Genomic DNA, 22,567 nt, shown 5'->3' on the forward strand with positions numbered 1-22,567 from the left:
TTTTTGCATTCTTGGGACTGCTGACATTAAACATCATGAGAGGGCAGTGAGGTTGCATGGCAGTACCTTGCCAGGCTTCAAGGACATCTCAGCTGCAATTTTGGCCAAGCAGAAAGCACAAAGTACCAGCATGTGCTGTGTTCCTAGCAGGACACTGTGACTCTGTCCTCACTGTGTGGCTGACCTGATCACTATGTGCAGAGGTTGAAGAAATTGAGGAACGCCATGACTGTAACCACTAAACAGGTGAATGCTTGGTACCTGGATGATATTTTCATAGTGAAAATGAGACCTGGGTGCTTCCCAGCTGAATGAGAAGTGAGGATGGGCTGCTTTGAACACCAGCTTGGCTGGTTGAGCACTGAGAGGTCAACCCTGCTTTGTTCCAGCACTGACCTCTACTGAACTCCTCCAAAGCTTCTCCAGCCTGGAGAAAGAAAGGCTGTGGGGTGACCTCATTGCAGCTTTCCAGGACTTAAAGGGAGCCTACAAACAGGAGAGGAGTCAACTCTTTACAAGGGTAGATAATGGCAAGAGAAGGAGAAATGGTTTTAAGTAGAAGGAGGGAAGATTTAAGTTGAATATTGGGGGGAAGTTCTTTACTGTGAGAGTGGTGAGGTGCTGGAACAGGCTGTCCAGAGAGGTTATGGATGCCCCATCCCTGGAGGAGGTACCAGGTTAGATGGGGCCCTGGGCAGCCTGGTTTAGTATTAAATGTGAAGGTTGGCAGCTCTCCTTATGGAAGGGGGGTTGGAACTTAATGATCCTTGAGGTCCCTTCCAACCCAAGCCATTCTGTGACTCTATGATAACACGACCATTCTGTAGGCCTCAAATGAAAGATAAGGAAGTCTTTAGTAATCTGGTCAATCCCTGCAGAAAATAAGTTGGTTGGCATCTTCCTTCCTCTCTGGGAAGAGGAGAGGTCATTTTGTTGACTTTTAAGGTATGCTGGAGTGCATTGAATGTGAGTGCACAGGGCCAGCTGAGTAGTCTGGAGGCTTCAGAAGAACAGCTCTTCTGAGGCTTGGAGGGGAATGGAAATGGAGATTGGGTGTGCTGGAAGATGCAGGCAGATATCAGACCATTGCAGTATGGTTATTGGAATCTGGGAGAGAGGCCAGGTCTGGTTGGAGGGGGAAGCAGTCCTTCACACAGAGACTTTGAAAAGACATTGGAAAGAAAAGAAACAAACAAATACAAGCTTGACTTTATCAAGTGTTATTTGGGAAGGGGTTAAGTGACATGGTTGCCTCATAGAGGAATGATGAGCTGCTTTCCAGACCAGCGTGATGAGAGGATGTTAGACATCTAGCAAAAACACTTAAATCAGCAGTTGTAGGTAATTTGCACCCAGGATTCCTCAAATAATCAGCTGAAGAGATTGTTAGCCTGCTGTGTTTTGATTTAAATCTTTTTCTGAATACTGGATATGTTTCAAAGGACTGGAAGAGTGCTAATAAAACACCACTGCTCAGAAATAAATGGGTAAGTTGGGTGAAGGCAGTTTGCTGTCAGTATGGAGCAGAAGGATGAAAAGAGTGATTTGCAATGCATTTGATGGAGAGTGAGGAAAAAGGGAGTGTCATTTTTGTCATGTAAATGTGATTTAGTGAAGGATTAGTGGTATTGCACAACATGCTGCTGAAAAATTACAGCTCTGAAACAAGTAACTGATACTGATAGCTCAGTGGCTGTCAATGGAGGATTGTCACCCAGAGGAGGCATTGCTTTGGGGGCTTGTGACTTGTGTGCCCAGTATTCCCATTGCTCATCTAGCTGCTGAAGGAAGGAGTAGCTGCTCCTCGTGATGTCTTTTGGATGAGGAGGGATGGCTGGGTGAGACTTCCCACATCAGAAGTGTTCTCAAGTCAGGCTAGGCAACTTGAACGTCCCTTTTGGCCTTAAATCTTTAAACATGATGCAAAGCAAATTGCTTCCCTTGTTATTATGGGAGAATGAACCAAAGGGCTGTGAAGACACCTACCAGGAAAGGAAAAGTCATGATAATGTGCTGAAGCCCAGGGGGAAGCATAGCATTTCTCAGAACGTTGTCTGATTGCTCAGAGCAGAAGCTTCTTGCAGGTAGGGTTGGCTTCACCAGAGGGAAAATGAATATGTTATGTGTAATGCTTATCTGTGCTTACAGACTGCTTCTACTGGGCTGTCAGTGTCCATCTTGACTGCATGTGGAACTGTGAAATGTGTTCCTTGTTCTGCCTGCTGCTGGCAAGGAAGAAAGCAAACCAATGCATCTACGCTGACCAAACACCATGGCTTGTGTTGTGCAGGACCCAGGCTCTCAGCCTGGCAGACATCACATAATTCCCACCCTTGTTCTGCTGGGAGCCTGGGCTGCTAACTCGTCCCCTGTCAAGTTTGCTGTGCCTTGCAGGTATTGGAGGAGGCAGCTGACACCCTTCTTTGTACAATCTGATGCAAATCTTGTTGGATTTATGCCTTGAACAGGCAGGGGATGAGATTCTTTTAATCTCGGAGCTCTTTTGTGAAGAGTGGGAATCATGCAAGCAGAAGTCTGCAGGTTGGTAGCTACGGGGCAGGGGTTGCCAGTTGCTATGTCTGCAAATTAAATAGCTGGGAGACTCCAAGCAAGAGAAAGTTTCTTAATGTTGGAGCTTTATCTTATGACTGTCTCCTTGCGGAGACTGAAGGGTGGGAGTGACTTTGTTTGCAGGCAGTTGGCAAACACTTCTCACAGACCACGGCTGGGTCTCCAATCTTGGGAGTTGCAGCTGGTAGCAAACACCTCGCCTTGAAAAGAGGAATTGTGAGAGTGAAACGACCAGGGGGTTGTTTTCAGCTCCCTTTGTGGCCTTAAGGTTTTAAATCAGAAAAAGTAGAAGCGAAAAGCGGTGAAAGTTGAATTGGTGCAAACCTGGAAGAAGCAACCACTAAATGAGCAAAGGGAAATGCTTTAAAATGCTTGAAGCAGGAGGTGGTGATGAGGCTGAGCTCTGCTAAGAGGAGTGCTTCCTGTCTGAAGAAATGAAAGATGTGACACAGCTGTTGGACAGCAGTGAAGGGAATGGCAAAGGGACAGGTCTCCAAGTACAGCACAGAACCCCAAAGTCACTGCAGCTGTGTTGAAGTCCTTTGAGCTGTCAGACCGATCCTTTAAGGGCAGAGAAGAAAGAAGAGAGCTGAGGTGGCGGTGAAACACAGAGCTGTAAGATAAGATGCATCTGAGTGTATCAATAAATGATTGTGGTAATGAGATCCGACACAGCACATGGCTGCAGAGCTGAGTCCCGTGCAGTGCTGCTAGCTCTGCTGCCCTCCAGCTCTCTGTTCTCCCTGTTGGTGCAGCCCTGGCTGCTGTGCTGCATCCTCACCCCAAGCTCCCCTGCTCTTGCAGCAGTGGCTTTGTCATTCAGCACTATGCAGAATGTTGTTTCCCCACTCAGCCTCTAGCAACTGCCATCTCTCAGCTGTGCTCAGACAAGGGGCTGTGAACAGGGAAGCTTAACACCTTAACCCTGTTAATTTGTGGTGAATGCAGCCTGAGCTGTCTCTGCTGGAACAGATGGGCAGGTACAGCTGTGCCTGCTGGCTCTGTGTGTGAGGGCAGTCATGGTGTGAAGCATTTCAGATGCAGATCCAAGGACTTCAGGTAGCTATTCCCTTAAGAATTTGCACACTTTGTCATTTCTTTCTGCTGGAGTTTGGCTAGCTTATATACTAAGCTCTGGTGACTCCAGCCTTTTGCTGGGATTTTTAGGAGAGAAAGCAAGGAAGGACAAAGAGGGATCTTCCCTTCATGGTCCTACATAAAGACACGAGGATTGCTTTGAACCAGCTATGGATTCAGAGCCCAAATTTGTACGTATACTTAGAAACCCATGATGGCTCCCTGCACTCAGCACTGTGTGTAAATCTCCCTTATCTCATCACTTTGCATTTTCTCAGCTTGCGTGAGTTCAAAGGCATCCCAAGAAGCTGTGCATAGGGACTGAGTGCAGCTGGAAATGCTGAGCTTTTTGCTGGCAATTGGAAGGGCAGCAGCCATCCAGCCCTCCAGCAGCCATCCAGCCTTTCCACACCAACCCATATAGGTGACTCTTGTGACAAACTGCCTTTGCACAGAGGCTGTGGTTCCCTTGGTCACGTTTCTGACTCTACCCTGTGGCTTAGCGCTGGGTTTCATCACCGTGCTATGAAACTGAAATCTCATTTCCAGCCAGCTTTGCAAAAGAGGAGGCAGAATTAATTTGTTGTGCTGGGGGGAGGCCTGACTTCAGACGGTTGGTTCAGACCTCATTTGTGTTGTGCTTTCGTTGTGATCTGTCTGATGGAGCCTGGTTAGCAGCAGGGGATGGCGGGGGGTAAAATTCAGAGGGTGGTTGTGTGAGGAATGAGCTGGAGATGCAATGTTATATGGAGCCATGCTGGTTCATGGTTATCATCCTGCTGCTGATCCAAAGTTGGGAGGAGTGGCTGCCACGCCAGACAGGTCTGCTGCCATTCAGTGAGACCTAGACAGGCTGGAGGGGAGCCACATGAGGTTCAGAAAGGGCAAGTGTAAAGTCCTATGGCTGGGGAGGAGGGAATAAGAAGTTATTTCAGCATATGGGGAAAAGAAAGATATGCAGTGCTGTGGGACATGCAGGTTTGTGGTGGGAAGAACAGCCACTGCTTGGAGTGAATATTGTTGCCAAATGTCTCTGTAGTATTTCAGAATGTGCTTATAAACCTTGCAGATAAAATACAAACAAGAATGAGGAGGATGTAGGCTGAATGTGTGTGTGTACAGAGTGTGAGGAGATGAAAGGGCTGAGAAAGTGAAAGAAGGCACTTCCCACACCTTGAAATAACATTGGCTGAGTATGGCATACACAAACTCACAGCAAGAAGCCTCTGCATGCTGTCCATGCTTTCCTTCAGCAGAGCTCTTCATTGAATGGCTGCACGAGTGATGGGAAGTTATTATGGGCTTCGGAAAATCTAAAGCCTGCATTCAAACAGAGAGTAAACTGAATGGGATATTGATTTTAGGAATGACCTTTTGTTTTTAGAAAGGCAGAAGAGTTTCTCTTGCACTTCAGTCAGGAGCTGAACCTGAGCAGCTCCATTCACTGCCCATTCATTGCCCAAAGCAAACCAAGCCTGACTCCTCTCCCAGTGTTGTCTTTTTTTTTTTTAACCCAGGTTGCAGAATAGAATTTTAAAGCTTTTATATTGCCTTCCCTATAGCAATGTACTGTGTAATGCATGGATAGATGTTTGCCACCCAATATATTTTGTTCAGCAGTTGAATGGAATTGGTTCATCATTAAGAGACCAAACAAAACTCATTATTGTTAACGCTCAGCACTTGTCTGGGTAATAATAGAGCTAGTAACATGATTAGTGAGCTGCTGGTGGTGTATGGATGGTGCAAAACATGCCTCTCTGCTGTGCTGTTAGAAAGAAATCTGGTTATGTTACAGCACAGAGTTTCAGGGACTGAAATCAGACCCATTGTGGTGCTGATCGCTGTCTGATTTCTGTCAGTTTGTTTTGCAGCCTGTTAAAATGCCCACATTGATTCCTGAGGGTACTGCTGGCTCTCCTCTGCCTTGCCTGGTGGCCCCATCTCTCTGCTCTCCTTTTATTGTGTGGTGGTTCCTTTGTGGAGGTGGGATGAGGTTCCTGAGCTCTGTCATTGATTGCAGCCTGTTGTTTTCTCCCTGAATTGATGCAGTTGCTCAGTAATAAGGGGAGTATCAAAGCTGAATGGTGTGATTGCCTCTGAGGGGAAGATTTGATTCTCCTTGCCAGTTCTAACATTTATTTATCACGCTATCTGGACAGGCAAAATGGAAGAAAAAGGAAGGCAGGCTTAATTTCAAGGTGTCCTAATTGAGCAATAACTTCATGCTGTGTGCTGCTGCCTTCCATGGAGAGGGTTCCTGTGCTGGGCTCCTATTTGCTCCATGGTATTTCCAAGGGCTGAGGTTGACAGATAACTTCTCATCCTTCCAGAATAAGAACAGTGGCGAACCTGAGGCCAAGCAGTTCAAAGAGGACGAGGAGGAGGAAACTGTCAGGCACAGGTAATGATTTATTTATTCTGACTTCTCTCTCTTGTGTGTATTGTTCAGGTACAGCCCACCTGTTTGCTAATTAGGATCTTTCTTGGCCTTCAAAAATGCAATTTTTGTTTTGTTTTGGTGTGAATAATTTGCTGCAAATAGTCTGAGATAGGGGAATGAAGAGAACCCTCTGGCTGGCTTACAGCAGACTGTTGCAAGGGGATGGTGATGTTCTCAGAGACACCTGGAAGACAGATGCACTTCAGATTCCCCTCACTTAGAGAACCATTTGCAGGATCATAGAATCACTGAGGTCAGAAGGAATCTCTGGAGATCTTCCAGTCCAACCCCTCTGAATATCTCCAGAGAAGGAGACTCCACCACCCCTCTGTGCCCTGTTCCAGGGCTCTGTCATTCTCAAAGTAAAGACGTTCTTCCTCATGTTTGTGTGGAACTTTCTGTGGTCTACTTTGTGCCCATTGTCCAGTTGGTGGGCACCACTGAAAAGAGCCTGGTCCCATCCTCTTGGCCTCCACACTTGAGATACTGATAAGCATGATCAGATCCCCCCACTCAGCCTTCTCTTCTCCATGCTGAACAGTTTAGGGTTCTCAGCCTTTCCCCATCAGGTGATGCTCAAGGCCCCCCCTATCTCTGCAGCCCTCCACGGTGCTCTCCTCAGCAGCTCCTTGTCTGCCTGGAGCTGGGGAGCTCAGCACAGGGCCCACTGCTCCAGATGTGGCTTTACCAGTGCAGAGCAGAGGGGAGAAGAACCTCCCTCACCCTGCTGCCATGCTTCTGTGCAATGCACCCTAGGGTCCCACTGGCCTTCTGGGCCATCATGACACACTGCTGGTCAACCAGAACACCCAGGTCCTTCACGACAGAGCTCCTTCCTAGCAGCTCAGCTCCTAACTTGTACTGATGTGTCGCATTATTCCTCCCTAGCCATAGGACTCCACACTTGCCCCTGTTGAACCTCATCAGGTTCCTCTCTGCCCAATTCTCAGCCTGCCCAGGTTTCTTTGAATGGCAGCACAGGCACACTGCTGTGCTTTCTGTCACTTACATGTGTGTGGTTTGGAAAGTGCAGGGTTTTTTTTCCGTGAACAGAGACCTGAGGGCTTTGCAATGTACACGTGGCTGTTTAATTGCAGCTCACCGCTGTTCCTTCTTGTCACTGGAAAATGTGAGCACAAAGCTAACCCAGGCAGGGTGCTGCTCCTGTCAGAAGCAGCTGACTGCACTTGGTTTCCTGTTTCTACCAATGCTATCAGGTTGGCTCTGGAGACAACAGGGGGTGAGGTTTGCTTAGAACTTCTGAGTTGCAGGTTTTCTCATCGCTGTTTTTCATCACAGCATCTGTGTGCATGAGAGCTGCTGCTGTGGAAGAAAGTGGAGTAGAATCTGTTCCTCTGCTTGAGGGGATAACTCTCAGCAGAAGCTGCAAGCCTTTTCCAAACTGCCAGCATCAATTTTGTTCTGGGAGAGGTACTCTGGAGTGATCATTGAAGCTGAGCTTTTACTGTTGGCACACCTGGAGGGATTTGTGCTGGAAGGTCTGGGCTGTAAGAGGTGTTAAAGATCTTGGAAATGATGATGAATAATGAATCAACAGCTCTTGCTTTCCAGCCCTGCCATTTGATACGCTTGCATGGCCCTCTGCTGAGGAGCACCAAGTTAGTAGTGACACTCCTGCACCCAAGCTGGAGGTGTGAACTGGTCACTGAAATCCCTTCAGTAATGCTTTTCTCCTTTTCTGGGACTGATTTTTAGCATGGGGACTGCTTCTTTTTAACCGCTGCTGAGCATCCTGAAGCATATCAGAGGTGATGCAGTGTCATCCCAAATCTTCAGCATCACTGCTGCCAAGCTGGGAGGTCACTTCCTCTAACATGTGCACGTTGGTGAGCTCTCCTCTTGCAGCAAAGCCGCCTTCTGCCCGTGGGAGATGCCCTGAAGCTTTAGTGAGGTTATAGAGATTGGAGATTGTTGGGTATGAACCTTCTACTTAAAGTCAGCCTTGTACTGATACATGATGCAGATGTGGGTGCAAGGCATCCACAATACGTGGGAATAACGCCTCTAGGAAGGGCAGCAACTGTTGGGGCAAAAAGTTCCCTTTCCAGATCAATTTCCCCTCAGAAATCAGCAGCTCTATTCAACTGCTGTGTGTTTTGTCAGGATCCCAACATCAATTTGCAAGGTAAATGAGAGCAAGATCTGCTCTGCAGGAAATGTTTGAATCACAAATTTGGCTGAGACGATTCTTAGGTTTACAACTGAACTCCATCCCATCTAGGGATTTCGTTGCTTTCTGCTTTCCTTGTTGAATGCTCTTTCTCTGTTGCTGAAATTGAATGTGTGTTTTTAAGCAGACTGCCAGCGAGCTGCTAACCTGATTTCATCTTAGATTTTCATTTCCTGGTAGCGAAGCTGAGCTTTCTCAACTCTTTGAAAAAGGGAACTGCTCTGCACTAATGTCTTGTGTGCTGGTGACGAAAGGTAAGCTGAGCTAATGTGAGCAACAAGGGGTTCTGGTAGCCTGAGTGTGCCTTTCCTGCTGGCTCTGCTGCTTTCTCAACTTGAAAACCACCATGCACACAACCAAGGCCAGTGAAACCCATAAGTAGTCTTGTGGCCCATATGTAGACTTCAGATGACCTGGAAGACATTTCTGCCTTTCTTAAGGGCAGGAACAGCTTTGCCTGCTGCTTCACCTCTCTGCAGCTTGGCTTTAGGGCTGGTTTTCACCTAGCTGAGATGTTGGTGAAGGGCTGAGCCCGTCTTGGGGGCTGGACTTCACACCCTGCACTACAGGCACAACCGAATATTTTCTTGCTGCCAATGCACCAAAACAATTTTCAGCAGCTTCCTGTTTTTTTTTTCTGACCTGCTCAAAGCTACCCGCCCTGTCTTTTTTTTTTTTGTTTTGTTCCTTGTTTTTATCTTTCACACTACAAGATACCACCACAGGAACAAGTGCTGACGAGGCCCTCTGTGAAAAATGCAATCTGCTTGCAGCAATTTCAGCTCCGGGTATCTCTCATCTGCCTCTCAGGGGAGCTTATATCTGTAATTGCTAAGAGCTTGGGTTATTATTTTTTTTTTTAACCAGTTTTGCTCAACCCAGTGACCAGGAAATGCCTCCTGCTGTGGAGCAGCCTGCCATCAGCTTTGGCTGTTGCAGGGTGTGGGTGGACTTCGGCCTTTCTGCCTGGTTCCTGCAGGAAAAATGAGCTGCTCTGCTCTGAGCTTTGAAGTTCAGCCACAGTTCTGCAAGCAGAGCTCATCAGGGATGTTAAAAACGTCAATAAATAGCCAGGGGTAGGGCTTTGAGAGAGAGGAGGGGACCCAAAAATCTTCTCTTCAACTAAAAATGAAGCTGCAGCAAACTGCAGTTAATAAGCTGCAGGTATTTCAATGCTCTGTCATCCTTTAAAATTACAACTCCATGTAGTGCTGCTTGCAGAGGTGAAGTGCTAGGAGGAAGAGGGGGAAGCAGGGCTGGGAAATGTGGGCTCTCCCTTTCTGTAGGAAGAATGTAATGGGGCAGATCAATGGCCCTGTTTTTTTGTTTGTTTGTTCTTAAGGCTTTTTCTTCCAATGTTGGCATTAAAAAAAAAGAAAATACAGCAATGAGTGTGCTTGGTTCTGGGCTTAGCCTGGCAGGGCAGCAAGGCAGGAGCGTGGATAACCACTGTGCAGAGCTTCCATGCATCTTGTGGTATGGAGAGATTAAAAAATAATAAGAGTATGGGTGAAAGCAGTTGTCTGTGTAGGCTAAGCTTGACACGTGTGTGATGATGTGGTGTTATTGATAGAAATCTGCATGAGCAGCCAAACCTGTGACTTGGGTTGATGTGGAAGCTGCGTGGTGAGTCAGGTTCTGTTGTCACTCTGTGTCACTGAGGGATCAAGTGCTTCTCCTGCAGCAGGGAAGGGCAGGAACCAGGGCAGGAGGTGGCCAGGGGTGAAGCTGGAGCCTCCCACCTCATGCTCTGTGCTGGAGAAGGAGGAAGTGCAGAGCTGCAGAGTTTCGGCACTGTTTTGAGGCCAACAAAAGGGATGTCAGCATCCTGTAATCACCCAGGTGCTCCCAAAATACTTCCAGGACCTCTTTGTGGCTTGAGTCTCAATAATGGCAGATTGTTCTTGACCTCCCACCGGCTGAAGGAGCTGGAGAAACCTCATAAAGTGTGGACAAAGCTCTTGTGCCAGCTGCAGGGCCCATCACCAAGTTCCTGGTGCTGCGTCCCGTTCTGCAGCTTTGAGTGTAGGTTTCCTCCTCATCATATTTACTAATATGCTGCCTGGAAAATGCTCATGTGCCTCCTAAAGCTGCGTGGGAGGCCAGACAGCCCCGTGGCATCTGCCTGCATTTGAAGTGTTTCGCAGCTTTCTTCCTGCAACACCCAGAGATACGGCCCCGAGAAGCACGTCCTGAGAAACCAGCTGTTGGGGGCTTGGAGAGAAGTGCTTGTTTTTTGGCATTCCTCGAGTGCCTCTCAGCAGCCACTCGAGGAGGAGGATGTGCTCCAACACGCTCAGCTATTTGAGCAGGAGCAGCACACAAGGTGGGTGCTGGTGGGAACCACTGCTCTCTGCCTCTGCTTGTTGCTTGTTCCTTTTCTGCCCCAGGTAAGGAGTCCAGGGACGAAGGAAATGGCTTCACACCATTATCAAACAACAGCTTTGGACTTCTGTGTTGTGTCCTATGGAGATGCCTCGGTCCTGCTGCAGGATGGTTTAAGGGAGCCTTCATCAAATGCTTGGGGTGTGGAAATGGTTTATTGGTTTCTAACTTGGAGGAGATGCAGATTGTCTTGCAGATTGCTAGAAAGGTCACCACGCACAAAGAGGCAGCCTGGAGATGTATGGATCTTGCTATGAGCTAGCCCAGCTGTAGGGAACTCCCAGGCAGGCTGCAGCAGGAGGGGATGCTCCCATATATCAAGGAGCAGATGTCAGAGCCATCTGCAGGAATGGAGAGTGTAAAAAAGGATGGATGAGTGCTGCACAGTAAGTCTTGCAGTGTCCCTGCAGGGTGATGGTGCTGTGGCACAGGGAGCAGGGGACGGCCTCTCAAATCATCACTTCTTCAAAGGTTTGGGACCTCACCTGTGTCTTCTGTAGCAGTACCTTCTCAACATGTTCAAACAGTGCTTCTTAGGACCACCCAGCATTAAGTGGAATTTGGAGAAGCTGAGAAATTAAATGAAATTCTTGCCGTGGTTGCTCTTGAAAGGACGAAATGGAAATTGTTGTCCAGGCTGTGTGGTCTCAAGCAAGTTGAAGTAGTTGTCAAAAAAGAGTAGAAAGCTTTGGAGCAGCTTGAGAAGGTCAAAGGTCAACAATTTGTCCGGCCAGATGGTATTTCTCCAGTACTTCAGAAGAAAATAACCCAAACCAGCCAAGGTGGGGATGGGAGCACTTCCCTAAACTGCTTCTAAAGAATGAAGAGTCTCTTTTTGGGGTTCTGGGTGTTAGCAGTGGCTTCTTTTTTGATGGTGGGTTGGTTGCAGCAGAGGAAGCATCCTCACAAGTGGCAGGTCATCAGCATGCGAGTGCTTCACTGCCAGACTGAAGAAGTCCTCTTATCAGTTAAAAACAGTGTTTGCTCCATAAAGCCCTTGAGGCTGAAGGAGGTAAAGCAGAAATAACTTTGAAGTTAGTTTTGAGTGTCCTGCTTTTGCATTGAGATAAGTCTTTGCATTCTACACATACCCTGCGTGCCCTGCCACTTCCAACACTCCTGTTTCAAAGAAAGGCTGATGTCCCTCCTTCTGCCCAGGAATAATCATAGTATCATTAAAGCTGGAAAAGACCTCTGAGATTATCAAGCCCAACCTCAGCTCACCCCTCCATGCCCACTGACCACATCCCTCCGTGCCACATCTCCATGGTTCTTGAATACCTCTGAGAATTGTGACTCTACCACCTCCCTGGGCAGCCTGTGCCAGTGCATCACAACTCTTTCAGTGAGGAAATTGCTCCTAGTATCCACCCTGAACTCCTCTGGCACAATGTGAGACCATCACCTCTCATCCTATTGCTGTTACCTGGGAGCAGAGGCCAACCCCCACCTCACACAACCTCCTCTCAGGCAGTTATAGAGAATGATGAAGCCTCCCCTGAACCTCCTCCACACTGAACAACCTCAGCTCTCTCAGCCACTCCCCACCACACTTGTGCTCCAGACCATTCAATGAACCATAATGGGAAGCAGATTTGAGGCATTCCTGACTCTGAAACAGGGAACCTGTTGGGCTTCAATGAAGCACTGAGAGGTTTGTGCATCACTTCCCTTTGCAAACCCTGCAGTTCCCCTGAAGCTTGTGCTGTCCCAGCACCTTGGTGTTTGCTGGTCCTGAATGAGGATTCAGGATGCTGTGTTTTCTACGTGGGGAGCTGTGTTCCTTCTTAGCCAAGCCATTATTGCTGGAGCGTTGCACCCTGCAAGCTGTTCTTGCTAACCTGGCTGCTGTGTGCTCATTCTTCACAGAGCCTGTTGTTAACTCTGTTTTCTTTGTTGTCGTGGGAACTTTGATAATTTGAGAAGCATTCTGGGCTGTCTCTGTGGAACGCAGCGCTGGAAGAACTGCTGACACCTGAACTTTATTTAACCCACTCTGTGGAAGGCCAGCAACGTCTTCTTAAATATGTATTTTTAACCCCTGCCTTCCTTCCTTCAGATCGTTAGGGGTACAGCACTGCTAGCTCCTCATCCATCTGCTCATTTTTAGAGATGCAGAGAGAAAATGGCAGAGAGACCACTGTGAAATGGGGACACCAAGGCAACAGCTTCTGCTGCTGGGGAGCACAGCACTGCTGGGTTCACTCATGCCAAAACCCCCAAGGAGCAACCACGGGTGTTCTGGGTACCAACAATTACTGGAGGCAGGTGTGAGAGCTTCTCCTGCATCGTGCATTTAATTAAAGGGATCAATCTGTGTTTGTTTGCTCTTGCAATTGGGCATGGCTTTAATAAGGATCTGAAAGCACCAGGGGGAACTTGGAGGGTGTGGGGGGATCTGGGTGCAGCACTTCTGCTCTTCACCCCTGCGTGTGGCTGCTTCCCTTCTGCTCTGCTGCTGTTGCCAAGTTGTGCATTATGCTTTTTTTCCTCCCCATTTTATAATCTCATGGATAAATCTCAAGTGAGCACGAGCAGTACTGGGCAGAGAGGCTTTGGTGTGGCTGAGCAGCCACCAGAATGTGTGCAAAATGGTGGGTGCGAAATATCGCCTTTCAAGGTGTGCTGACATCTTGCTGAGCTGAGAACAGCTAGCTTAGCTCATAGCTCTTTTGTTTTAGGCTCTCTGACCTTAGGGGAGACTGTGTTTGGTTCCTATTCAGCTGCAAGGAAATCCTTCTATACGTGAGCTAAAACAAGCAGAAAGTGTGGGAGAGGTTGCAAGTTTGCATTCTGCAGGCTCTGATGTTGTCACTTGGTATGATAAATCCTCCCCAGTGAGCAGGAGGCAGCCCGTGGCCAGATGGCCAACATCACTGCCTGACATCCCATCGCCTCCAGGGTGAGTTAGCTGCTTCTATCCCTCCTTAACAACTCAGTCCTGCTGACTGGAGCCTGTAAAACCAAGGAATAATGAGGATTTCTGTGTGCCACTCCATCACCCAAGATCATAGAGTGTCTTCAGGGACGGGGCATCCACCACCTCACTGGACAACCTGTTTCAGTGCCTTACCACTCCTGCTATAAAAACCCTTTCCTTATATCATATCTAAATCCTCCTCTTAGTTTGAAACCATTTCCCCTTGTCCCATCAGAACAGATCAGCAGTCAAAGGTCTTACTGAAGTCAAAATAGATGACATTAGTGACTCTTTCCTTGTCCAATGATGCAGTTATAAATCATAGAAGACCATTAGGCTTTCTGTCAGAGTTTCCAAAAAGAGCCACCATGCATGCTGGGGAGTGATGACAATCCAGGTTAATGTAATAAATGCCTTCTCCCAGGGCAGTTTTACATAAAAATACCCATAAAACTGCACAGTACTGGGCGACTGCTTCCTCCTTCCTTTCACCAGTGCTGGGGAAACCTGGGCTATTGTGGCTTACGTTGGTGTGAAGGATTGGGCAACTAGAGCTTGACACATGAGGAATTTCTGCAATGTCCTAACCTGCCTGGTCCTGCTTCCTAGTGTGCTGGTTGCATTTTTGAGTTACATCTTGCAGAGGGACCACGAGAACAGAATGTGAAGTGTTGGGAAGCTGACACCAGAGAAACAACTATACTCATGTTGCACTTCATGGTCTTTGTGGGTCCATCCCAACAAAGAATATTCTATGACTGGGCCAGGGGAAGTTCAGGTTGGATATTAGGAACAATTTCTTTTCCAAAAGAGTGTGGTCAGGCGTTGGCATAGGCTGCCCATGGAGGTGGTGGGGTCACCATCCCTGGAGCTGTGCATGGAATGTGGAGATGTGGCTCTGAGGGACGTGGTCAGTGGGCATGGAGGGGTGGGCTGGGGTTGGACTGGGGGATCTGAGAGCTCTTTTCTGACCTTAATGATTTTATGATTCTATGAAACCATGGTAAATTTGCGGAGGGCACAGCTGCATGAACCCACTACTGTGAGCAACCCATAAAATCCAGCCACATCTCCCACCATCTCTGTGGGTCAGACCCTTTGCATGTAGGTGGAGCTTGTAGGGAGCTGGCAAGCAGGGTTTGCTCAGTGCAGGATGCTGGAAAGGTGTTGAGATGAGATGAATTTCACTGCAGAGCCCAACAATAGCACCTGGCAAGGTAAGAATGAGATAGAAAGAAAACCAAGGTATTGCATCTGGGTATGGTGGCAGAGCAAATGACAAAGGTTTGCCCTTTGTGGAAATTTGTAGGGTGTGCAGCTTAAATCCATGCGTTTGTGTGTTCTGAAATAGCTCTGTTAAATGTCAGTCACCTCAGGCACCAACCTTAAATGATATTTCAACAAAGAAACAAACAAATACCTTGTTGTTTCTCCATCCATATAGTCTAGCAGGGAAGTGACCCAGGTGTAAAAAGAACAGCCTTTAGAAGGGGCAGAAATAGTATCTGAATACGGGGGAGGTGTATACATTGAGGAAATGGTAGGGTTGTGTTTTGTGCAGTCTAGGGGGGCTTCTGGGTCACCATCACCTCTACAGAAACCTGCATTCCTCCTCTTGCAGCTCCTTTGCCCTAGATGTGGCATGACCAGAAGCATCTCTGGTGAACAGTTAACATCTTCTACCTAGGAATACTTTTTTGTTCCCTCTTTCCCATATTGAGATTTTTGTGGCTGGTTGTGGCTGGTCTCTGGCTGGCATGCACATGTCTCACTACTCTATACTTCCTTCCCAGGGAGCTCATACTGCGAAACTATGACCCTGAAGATGAGGAGCTGAAGAAGAGGAAATTGCCTCCGGCAAAGCCAGCCTCAGGTAGATGAGAGTGGGAGCCTGGGAGTTGAAATGAGGGAAGAGCAGAACGACAGCACTTCCCACGATGGTGCTGATGCCTCAGCAAGGATGAGAGCATGCAGAGCCCCTTGCAGGTGCGCACTGCAGAGGTGCACTTTAAAAAGCTCCATAGAGATGGAAACATTCGAGATCGAGCAGGACAGGGCTCTGAGCAATCTCATCTAGCTTATAGGTGTTCCTGTTGGCTGCAGAGAAGTTGAATTAGATGACCTTTAAAGGTCCCTTCCAACTCAAACGTTTCTATGGTCTGATCCCCTCCCACTGCTGAGCATTCCTCCCACCTGCACTCGTGATGCTGTGGGCATATAAAACAGCACAGTGCTCTGTATCCAGCCAGCCTGTTGCAAAATGAATGAATTATATCTTTCCTTTCCAAAATCAGATGTCTGGGAAACCTCTGGGGTGCTCCTGGGGTGTAACTCCAGCCCCAGGTGGAAGAGTCACCAGGATGTATTCTGGTTGCAGCTGTTGACTTCAGATTCTGGGAGATGTGTCTGCATGCCCAAGCCATGCTGGGAGTGAGAGTGGTGCTTGCAGGCTCCGTTGCTTCATCATCCCTGTGGGGTTGCACACCCTGCATTGCACAAGTGGGGTGTGTGTCTGAGCACACACAGTCCAGCCCAAATGAGAGGGCAGATGCTCGGAAGAGCCAGGCTCTCACTGCACGATTCTCAAGGAGATTGGGGCTGTTTTGTTTGAATTACCTTTAAACAAATATTAGTCATGAGTCTAAGGACGTTCAGTCTGTTGTTTCCTAGCACTGAACTGCTGCACAAAGGGAGGCAAAGGGTAGGAGTTCTCTTGATCTTGAGATATTAAGTCCTCCTGGAATATATCTCTTTAAAAATGCCCTAAATAAAAAGACTGTCTTTGGCAGTGATCTGCTAGGTAGGAATGCTGACACTGTGCTTTCTTTATCCTTTTGTTAAAGTTTCAAACTTCTTCAGCTCTTCCCCTGTGTGTGGGTTGGAATTGGAACAGCAGTTGTGACTCTTTCCAGTAAAACCCATGTTTTCTGCCAGCTTGTTTGGGGCTGTAGTGCTGCTCCTGTGTCTGGAGTAACCTTGGGCATTTGGGGCAGGGAAGAGGACAGGAAATAAGTGTCAAGGTGGGTTCACATTTCCTATCCATTGGGCATATGCTGGAGCAGGATTTTGTTCATCCCTAATGGATGTGCCCTATCCCTGGTGGCCTCACTATCACCGTGCACAGAGCTGGAACTGATGGATGGAAGGCTGTTCTTAGTGCATACTTTGCCATTAGTTCCCCAATGTCTGGAGTCATTTGCATAAGGGCTGGGCTGGAGCCTGGTCACTTCTGGAGCATGGTTTCATACCATGGCCTCATAAATGAATCATAGTGAGTCTTTAAGTGCAACTTAAAGTCCTATGGACATGCAAAGTGGTGGGTGGATGCAGCCCTTGTCAATATGGGACTTGAACCCAATAGACTTCCTGCTGCTGTTTATTTTGTTTAATTTTTAGTTTTGCATCGTTTTTATAAATCTCTGGAAGAGTTTGGGTGGTGAAGGAATGTGTGTGCCCATGTGGATTCACATGTGGGTTCTGTATTGTTAAAGTGATGCTGTTCAGATTGGGCTTTTGTAAAAGCCTTTCCATGGGGCTTATGGGTCTCCCCATGCCTTGTCCCCTTGGTGTCCCGCTGTGCTGATGCTGATCCTGTTTCTCCATCTAGTGGAAGACAAGGTGAAGGACCAGCTGGAAGCAGCTAAGCCAGAGACCATCATCGACGAAGTGGTACGTATAGAGAGCTGCTCTGTGCTGGACACACATCTCTGTTGCTTCCAGCTCTCACTGGATGTCTTCTCTTCCTTTCTAGGATTTGACAAACCTGGCCCCCAGGAAGCCAGACTGGTGAGTGTCTGCTGAGTTCTGCTCCTGGGAAGGGAATATTTGCATCACCAGCGTGTTGCCATCACCTGGAAATTGTCCAAATTGGACTAGAAGTACAAGAAATGGGAAACCTGTTGGGGGAAACACATGGCATGGGAATGTTCTCTCCTTTCTTTGTTTATATCTTGTGGCTCTGCCGGTCCTTTTGGGGTACTTGTTAGCATGGTGGTTTCAGTGCCAGGATCATCATGTTGGTTTGCCCATGAGCTGTGTTGTTTTGCTCTGCTCCACAATGTTCATAGGAGATCAAAGGAGTTTCTTTCCTGCTTGGAGAGGTGCAACATGGCTGTGTTCACAACTGGTCAAGGATGTGTTCTGATGTCATCATTTTCCTCCCTAGGGATTTAAAACGAGACGTAGCCAAGAAAATGGAGAAGCTGGAGAAGAGGACTCAGAGAGCCATTGCTGAACTGATCCGTGCGTAGTGGTGCCATGGGGATGGTGTATGGGGTCACCAGTTGTCCTGGAGGGATGACACACATACAGTCCTTGTTGGGAGCTCAGTGCTTTACTGTTGGGCAGGGAGGGGCTAGTGAAGCTTCATTCCCTTCCCAAGGAGGAAGGTTTGCATGATAAGGAAGAATGGTTTGCAGGCATAGGGGCTTCAGTTCGGCTTTTCTACCAGTACAGAGGGCACATTGCTAAGTAACTGCTGTTTCTCACTTGCAGGAGAGCGCTTGAAAGGGCAGGAGGAGGAGTTGGCAGCAGCTGTTGGGTCAGCAAAGCAGGATGGAAGCGACTCTGACTGATTTGCTCCATCTGGGCACAGGCTCTACCAGCAACACTGATCCCATCACTGTCAGGTAGAGGAGCCTCACTGCTAACCAGCATTTTGCCTGGGGCCCACAAATCCTGGAGGAAAGGGGCAGATCTGAGGAGCAGTGCTTCCCTCTATGAGACTGTGGCTGGTGGCTGAAGCATGTTTCACAGATCACTTTTTAGGACTACAGAGGGTTGATGGGAGTGGGACAAACATCCAGTTTGCCTTGAACTTGGCAGGAGCATAGGAAGCAAAAGAACGTACATCAGGAAACTCTCCTCTCACTTGCTTGGTTAATAGATCCTCACACAGCCTACAGCATCCCCTAGGGGCCCTGCTCTTTGTCAGGGTGCTCCTTTCTGCAGAAAACTGATGTCACTGTTACAGAGAACAACAGGGTCTGGAAAACATCTGCTCAATATTTGAGAACCTTTCCCCCATGGTCACACCCAGCGTGTACAGAGTGACTCTCCTGGAAGTGCTGTGTGCTCAGGACCTGTTGGCTGCTCTGTGTTGGGAGAAGTATCAACCTGAGAGTCTAACGTGTGTTTTTTGTTTGCTGAAGCTTCCAGACCCTCCAGGCTGTGCAATGTGTACCATTCCTCTGGATGTTTTATAATTGACAAAGTTTGTTGTAACAGGTATTTTCATAATAAAATTATCCTGCCGTGGAGGAAGCTGTTGCTCGGTCTGTTTGCAGAGTTCTGTGCAGAGGCATCTCACTTCAACTTCCTTATATTTGTGGTGGCTTCAGACCATTTGCTGCTCCCTGTTTGCCCCTGGGATGGGGACCAGCTTCAGTTGGTATAAGTTTGGGGTGGCTGAGCTGTACCTTTTGCTCCTAGAACTCCCGGGTCTGAGCTGTGCTGTGGATCCTGCACCTCTGCACCACAACCAGCCCCATGTTGTTGGCTCCTGGCAGTGGGGGGTTTGGACGTGTTGCAGGTTGGGTACCCAACAACGTGGGTTCCTGAGCTGTCCTGCATTTGGTTGGAAAGCATTCTTTGCCTGAGGTGGAACATCTGGTGCGTACAGCCTTGATGGCAATATTTAGAGAAGAATTAACCTGTGATAAAAATAGCTGTCCTTGTTTATGCATGCATCCTGCTGCTTTTAAAAGCCTGTTGAAAAGAGCTGCTGGGGGAAGAGGTCCTTAATGTGGCTCCTGGCTTGAGTGAGCAGCAGCAGCCTGTGAGAGATAGGGATTCTATTTTGTACCACAATTGTTGTGGGTTAAACCTTGCCCTTGCACATGACAAAGGTCATCCCTTCTCCATTTCCAGATGGATGGATAAGTGAGCCTAACAAGGAGACAAATGTGCCCAGAGTGTGGAGTGAGATCTGTACGGCCCTGGGCCAGAAGGCACCCAGTGATCTCCAACATTGGTGTGTGGTTGTGGGCTCCCTGTGGGCTCTGTGGTGGAAGAGCATCAGGGATGAAAGCCCAACCATGTTCCCATGGGATGCTCTTAGGTCATTTTATTGCTTTGTCCCATTCTTGGCAGGAGACAGTGCTAATGCCTCTCATGCTTCTGCCCAGACTCTTCCTGGCCAGAAAACCTAGAAGGTTTGCACCACTGTGAAAGTGCTGCTTAGTCATCTCAGGTGAACAGCTGCAAAGAGAGTTTGGACAATGCTCTCAGACATAGGGATTGGAATGGTTCTGTGTGGAGCCAGAGGTTGGACTCGGTGGTCCTTAAGGATCCCTTCCAGCTCTGGATATTCTGTAATTCTATGAAAAATGGGAGTGGATATGCTGATGTGGGGCCAGGCTTGGTGTGAGACAGAGCTTGTGGTGATACTTCTTGGAGCATGACCTGCTTGAAAATGAACAGAACCCACCAACTTATGACAGTGATGGCTTCTCCATCCTCAAAGCAGAGCTGTTTGCTATGCTTGTGACCTTCCCTGCTGATAAACAAGATGAGTGTTAAATGGTAGCTTCACCATATGTGTGTATTTGTGGTTATTGGTTACCATGCCCAACATGTATTTGTAATGTGCAGTTGTTCACTGGGGAGGAAACAAGCGTGATCCCACATCTCCCATGGAGCCACAGCCTCTTCTCCATGAGATGCCCTGTAGATGTCAGCAAATCTCCGTGCACAGAGCTGCGCTGCATCCCAGCTGTTTCCAGCTGCTGGATTTTGTACATAGGATCCAATGGCATATGCTTTGCAACACACGTCCAAGGACCTGAAAACAGGAACAGGGGACAGTGTTGTACAGCAGAAGAATTTTGCCTCATTGACTTTAAAGGGGTATAAATTCCTTTTAAGCTCTGGGCAAACCTGTGCACTGCGTGATGGCAAAAGTGCCCTTCTTGCTCTTCCCCTTCAGGAAGAAAGGTATTTCTTGAGCTCATTTGAAGTAGTTATTTCCCCCCTGCGACAAAATGAAAGCAATTAAAAACTGCTTTTCAGGTCAAAAGCATTCTCCAAAGAATTGTTTTCTCTTTCAGCTTTCAGTGAAAATTACAATGGAATTGAAAATTCAAAACCTTTTCTTCTAGGAAAAGACAAAACATTTTCACTTTGACTTTCTGCTTCTATTCCCAGCTCAAAGGATGCAAGGATCAAGCCCAGGCTCCTGGGCTTGGAGATGGGGCTCAGATGAGGGAGAGGCTGGATCCCAACTGGACCATGTGAATCATGGACACCAAACTTGCCCATGGGAGCGGGGGCCTCATCCCACTGCTGGAGATACCAGCTCTTTGAAGGCCTATCCAGCCATACTGCATTGCTTCTGCCTTCCTCAGGCTTGAGCACAACGTCTGTTCTCAGTCAATCCTTCCCAAATTGGTTGGGATCTGCTGTCTCAGCAAAAGAACACTACACAACCCTGACCTCCTTTGGGGTGGGAGTGCTGCAGCTTGCAGCAATTTCATTAAATAGCTGCAGGCTGAGGTTCAGGAGCCCAATTTCTTAAAGAAGAAGAAAGCAAAGAAGTGAGTCCCAGGAGTTTTGCTTCATTTTTAGTGGCAGTTCGGTCTCTTTCTATAAAAGCAGAAAATTGACTAGTGTAGCTCTTGGAGTCAAGTGGCACCCATCTCAGCATCTGCCTGTGACTGGCCTGGAGGAAAACAGGCTTTCTGAACTGGGGATGCTGAAAGAAAAAAAAAAAAAAAAAAAAAGCTTTCTTAGCATCCCATAGCTGGAGTTGAACACATCTGTTAATGTAATGAAATTCAGCCACCCAGGCACTCCCTGCTAGCAGCCTATCTCAATTGCGACTTAATATTTTATAGGCCATATATCTTTCTATATATTCATAAAAAACAAAGGACTAAGGCCTGAATACAGATGGAGCTGGGGGGAAGCATCATGAGAGTGGGGTTTTTTGGAGGCTGCTCTTCCCAGCCCATTGCTGGTCTGAACGTTAGCAGCCTGCAGTGGTTGGGTGCTCCCCCAGTGCCAGCCCAAAGCAAAGATCCCTTGGTGGGTGTCCATCTTGGGGGGTCCTAATTCTCCATGAGTTTTCCTTGTTCTTGCAGGGAATTGTGTTTTGTGATTTTTTTTTCTCCCCAAGATGGATTTTTGACCATTAAAGTTGGCCATGCTGGAAGATGCCTCACTAATTATTTGTAGTTCTTGGTGCGTTATTCTTTGTCTACATATGTATATATTTGTGTTAGTACACATACGTTTGCTCTTCTTTTTTGCAAGAATTTTATTAGTGTTAGTAGCAGGCACAGGTCTCAGGACAAGACTTGGACCTTGAGCTTGGAGAGGCTTGGGCTTGCCTTAGTTGTGCTCTATGAAATTGTTAGAATCGTAGAATTTCCTAGAATCATAGAACGGATTGGAAGGGACCTTAAAGCCCATCCAGTTCTAACACCCCTAGAAATCTACCTCTTCTCTCTTCAGCCTCCTTGTATCTGCTTTGGTTTTAGGTTGCATCTGTCCCTGTTTCTCTTTTGGCCCCTTCTTGTGATCTTGGTTGATCCTCAAGGGCTCAATGCATCTTCCCACCAGCACTCCTTGGGCCGTGCACATGGGAATGTTTGGAGGCACAGGGAGTCCCACCATGTGCAACCAGCAAAGCCATCATTGGGAGAGCTCTTCTGGTAGCTTGTTTCCCAAAACATGATCCCACTACACAGCTTATACCTATACAGTTTTCCACTTGGTGATTTCTGTCTCCCGCCTTGCTCCACGAAGGTCTTGGAGGTTAAATCTTCATGCAAGAAGCTTCAAGGCATGATTTTGAGATGCAGTTTGGAGGAGACCGTGCCTCTGATCAGCAGGTGACAGTTTCCAACCTGCTCATGGACCCAGCCCCTGATACAACCCAAGTCCAGAAGCGTTGCCTGCAGAAAGCAGCCTTGATTGTGCACTCTGAGACCCAACGCCTTGCACCTTCTTGTACAGTATGCACCAAAATGTGCAAAATGTA

General features: G+C 47.8%; 1 protein-coding gene across 2 annotated transcripts in view; it reads left to right on the forward strand.

Annotated features, from left to right (window-relative positions):
- The window catches only part of CCDC12 (coiled-coil domain containing 12), a 33,868-nt gene extending 15,023 nt beyond the window's left edge, over positions 1-18,845 (forward strand). Inside the window, exons 2-7 of one of the 2 annotated variants that reach the window (XM_031607861.2) lie at positions 5,982-6,052; positions 15,381-15,460; positions 17,195-17,256; positions 17,339-17,373; positions 17,753-17,829; positions 18,082-18,845. In XM_031607861.2, coding sequence (XP_031463721.2) covers positions 5,982-6,052; positions 15,381-15,460; positions 17,195-17,256; positions 17,339-17,373; positions 17,753-17,829; positions 18,082-18,161 — 405 coding nt within the window. In that variant the 3' untranslated portion in view covers positions 18,162-18,845. The remainder of the gene's footprint in view (positions 1-5,981; positions 6,053-15,380; positions 15,461-17,194; positions 17,257-17,338; positions 17,374-17,752; positions 17,830-18,081) is intronic. The other variant, XM_090143234.1, reaches the window with a different exon arrangement.
- Positions 18,846-22,567: the final 3,722 nt, after the last annotated feature.

This window comes from Phasianus colchicus, chromosome 6 (genome assembly GCF_987193195.1).
Source record: "Phasianus colchicus chromosome 6, bPhaCol1.hap1.1, whole genome shotgun sequence".
Lineage (NCBI taxonomy): Eukaryota > Metazoa > Chordata > Aves > Galliformes > Phasianidae > Phasianus > Phasianus colchicus.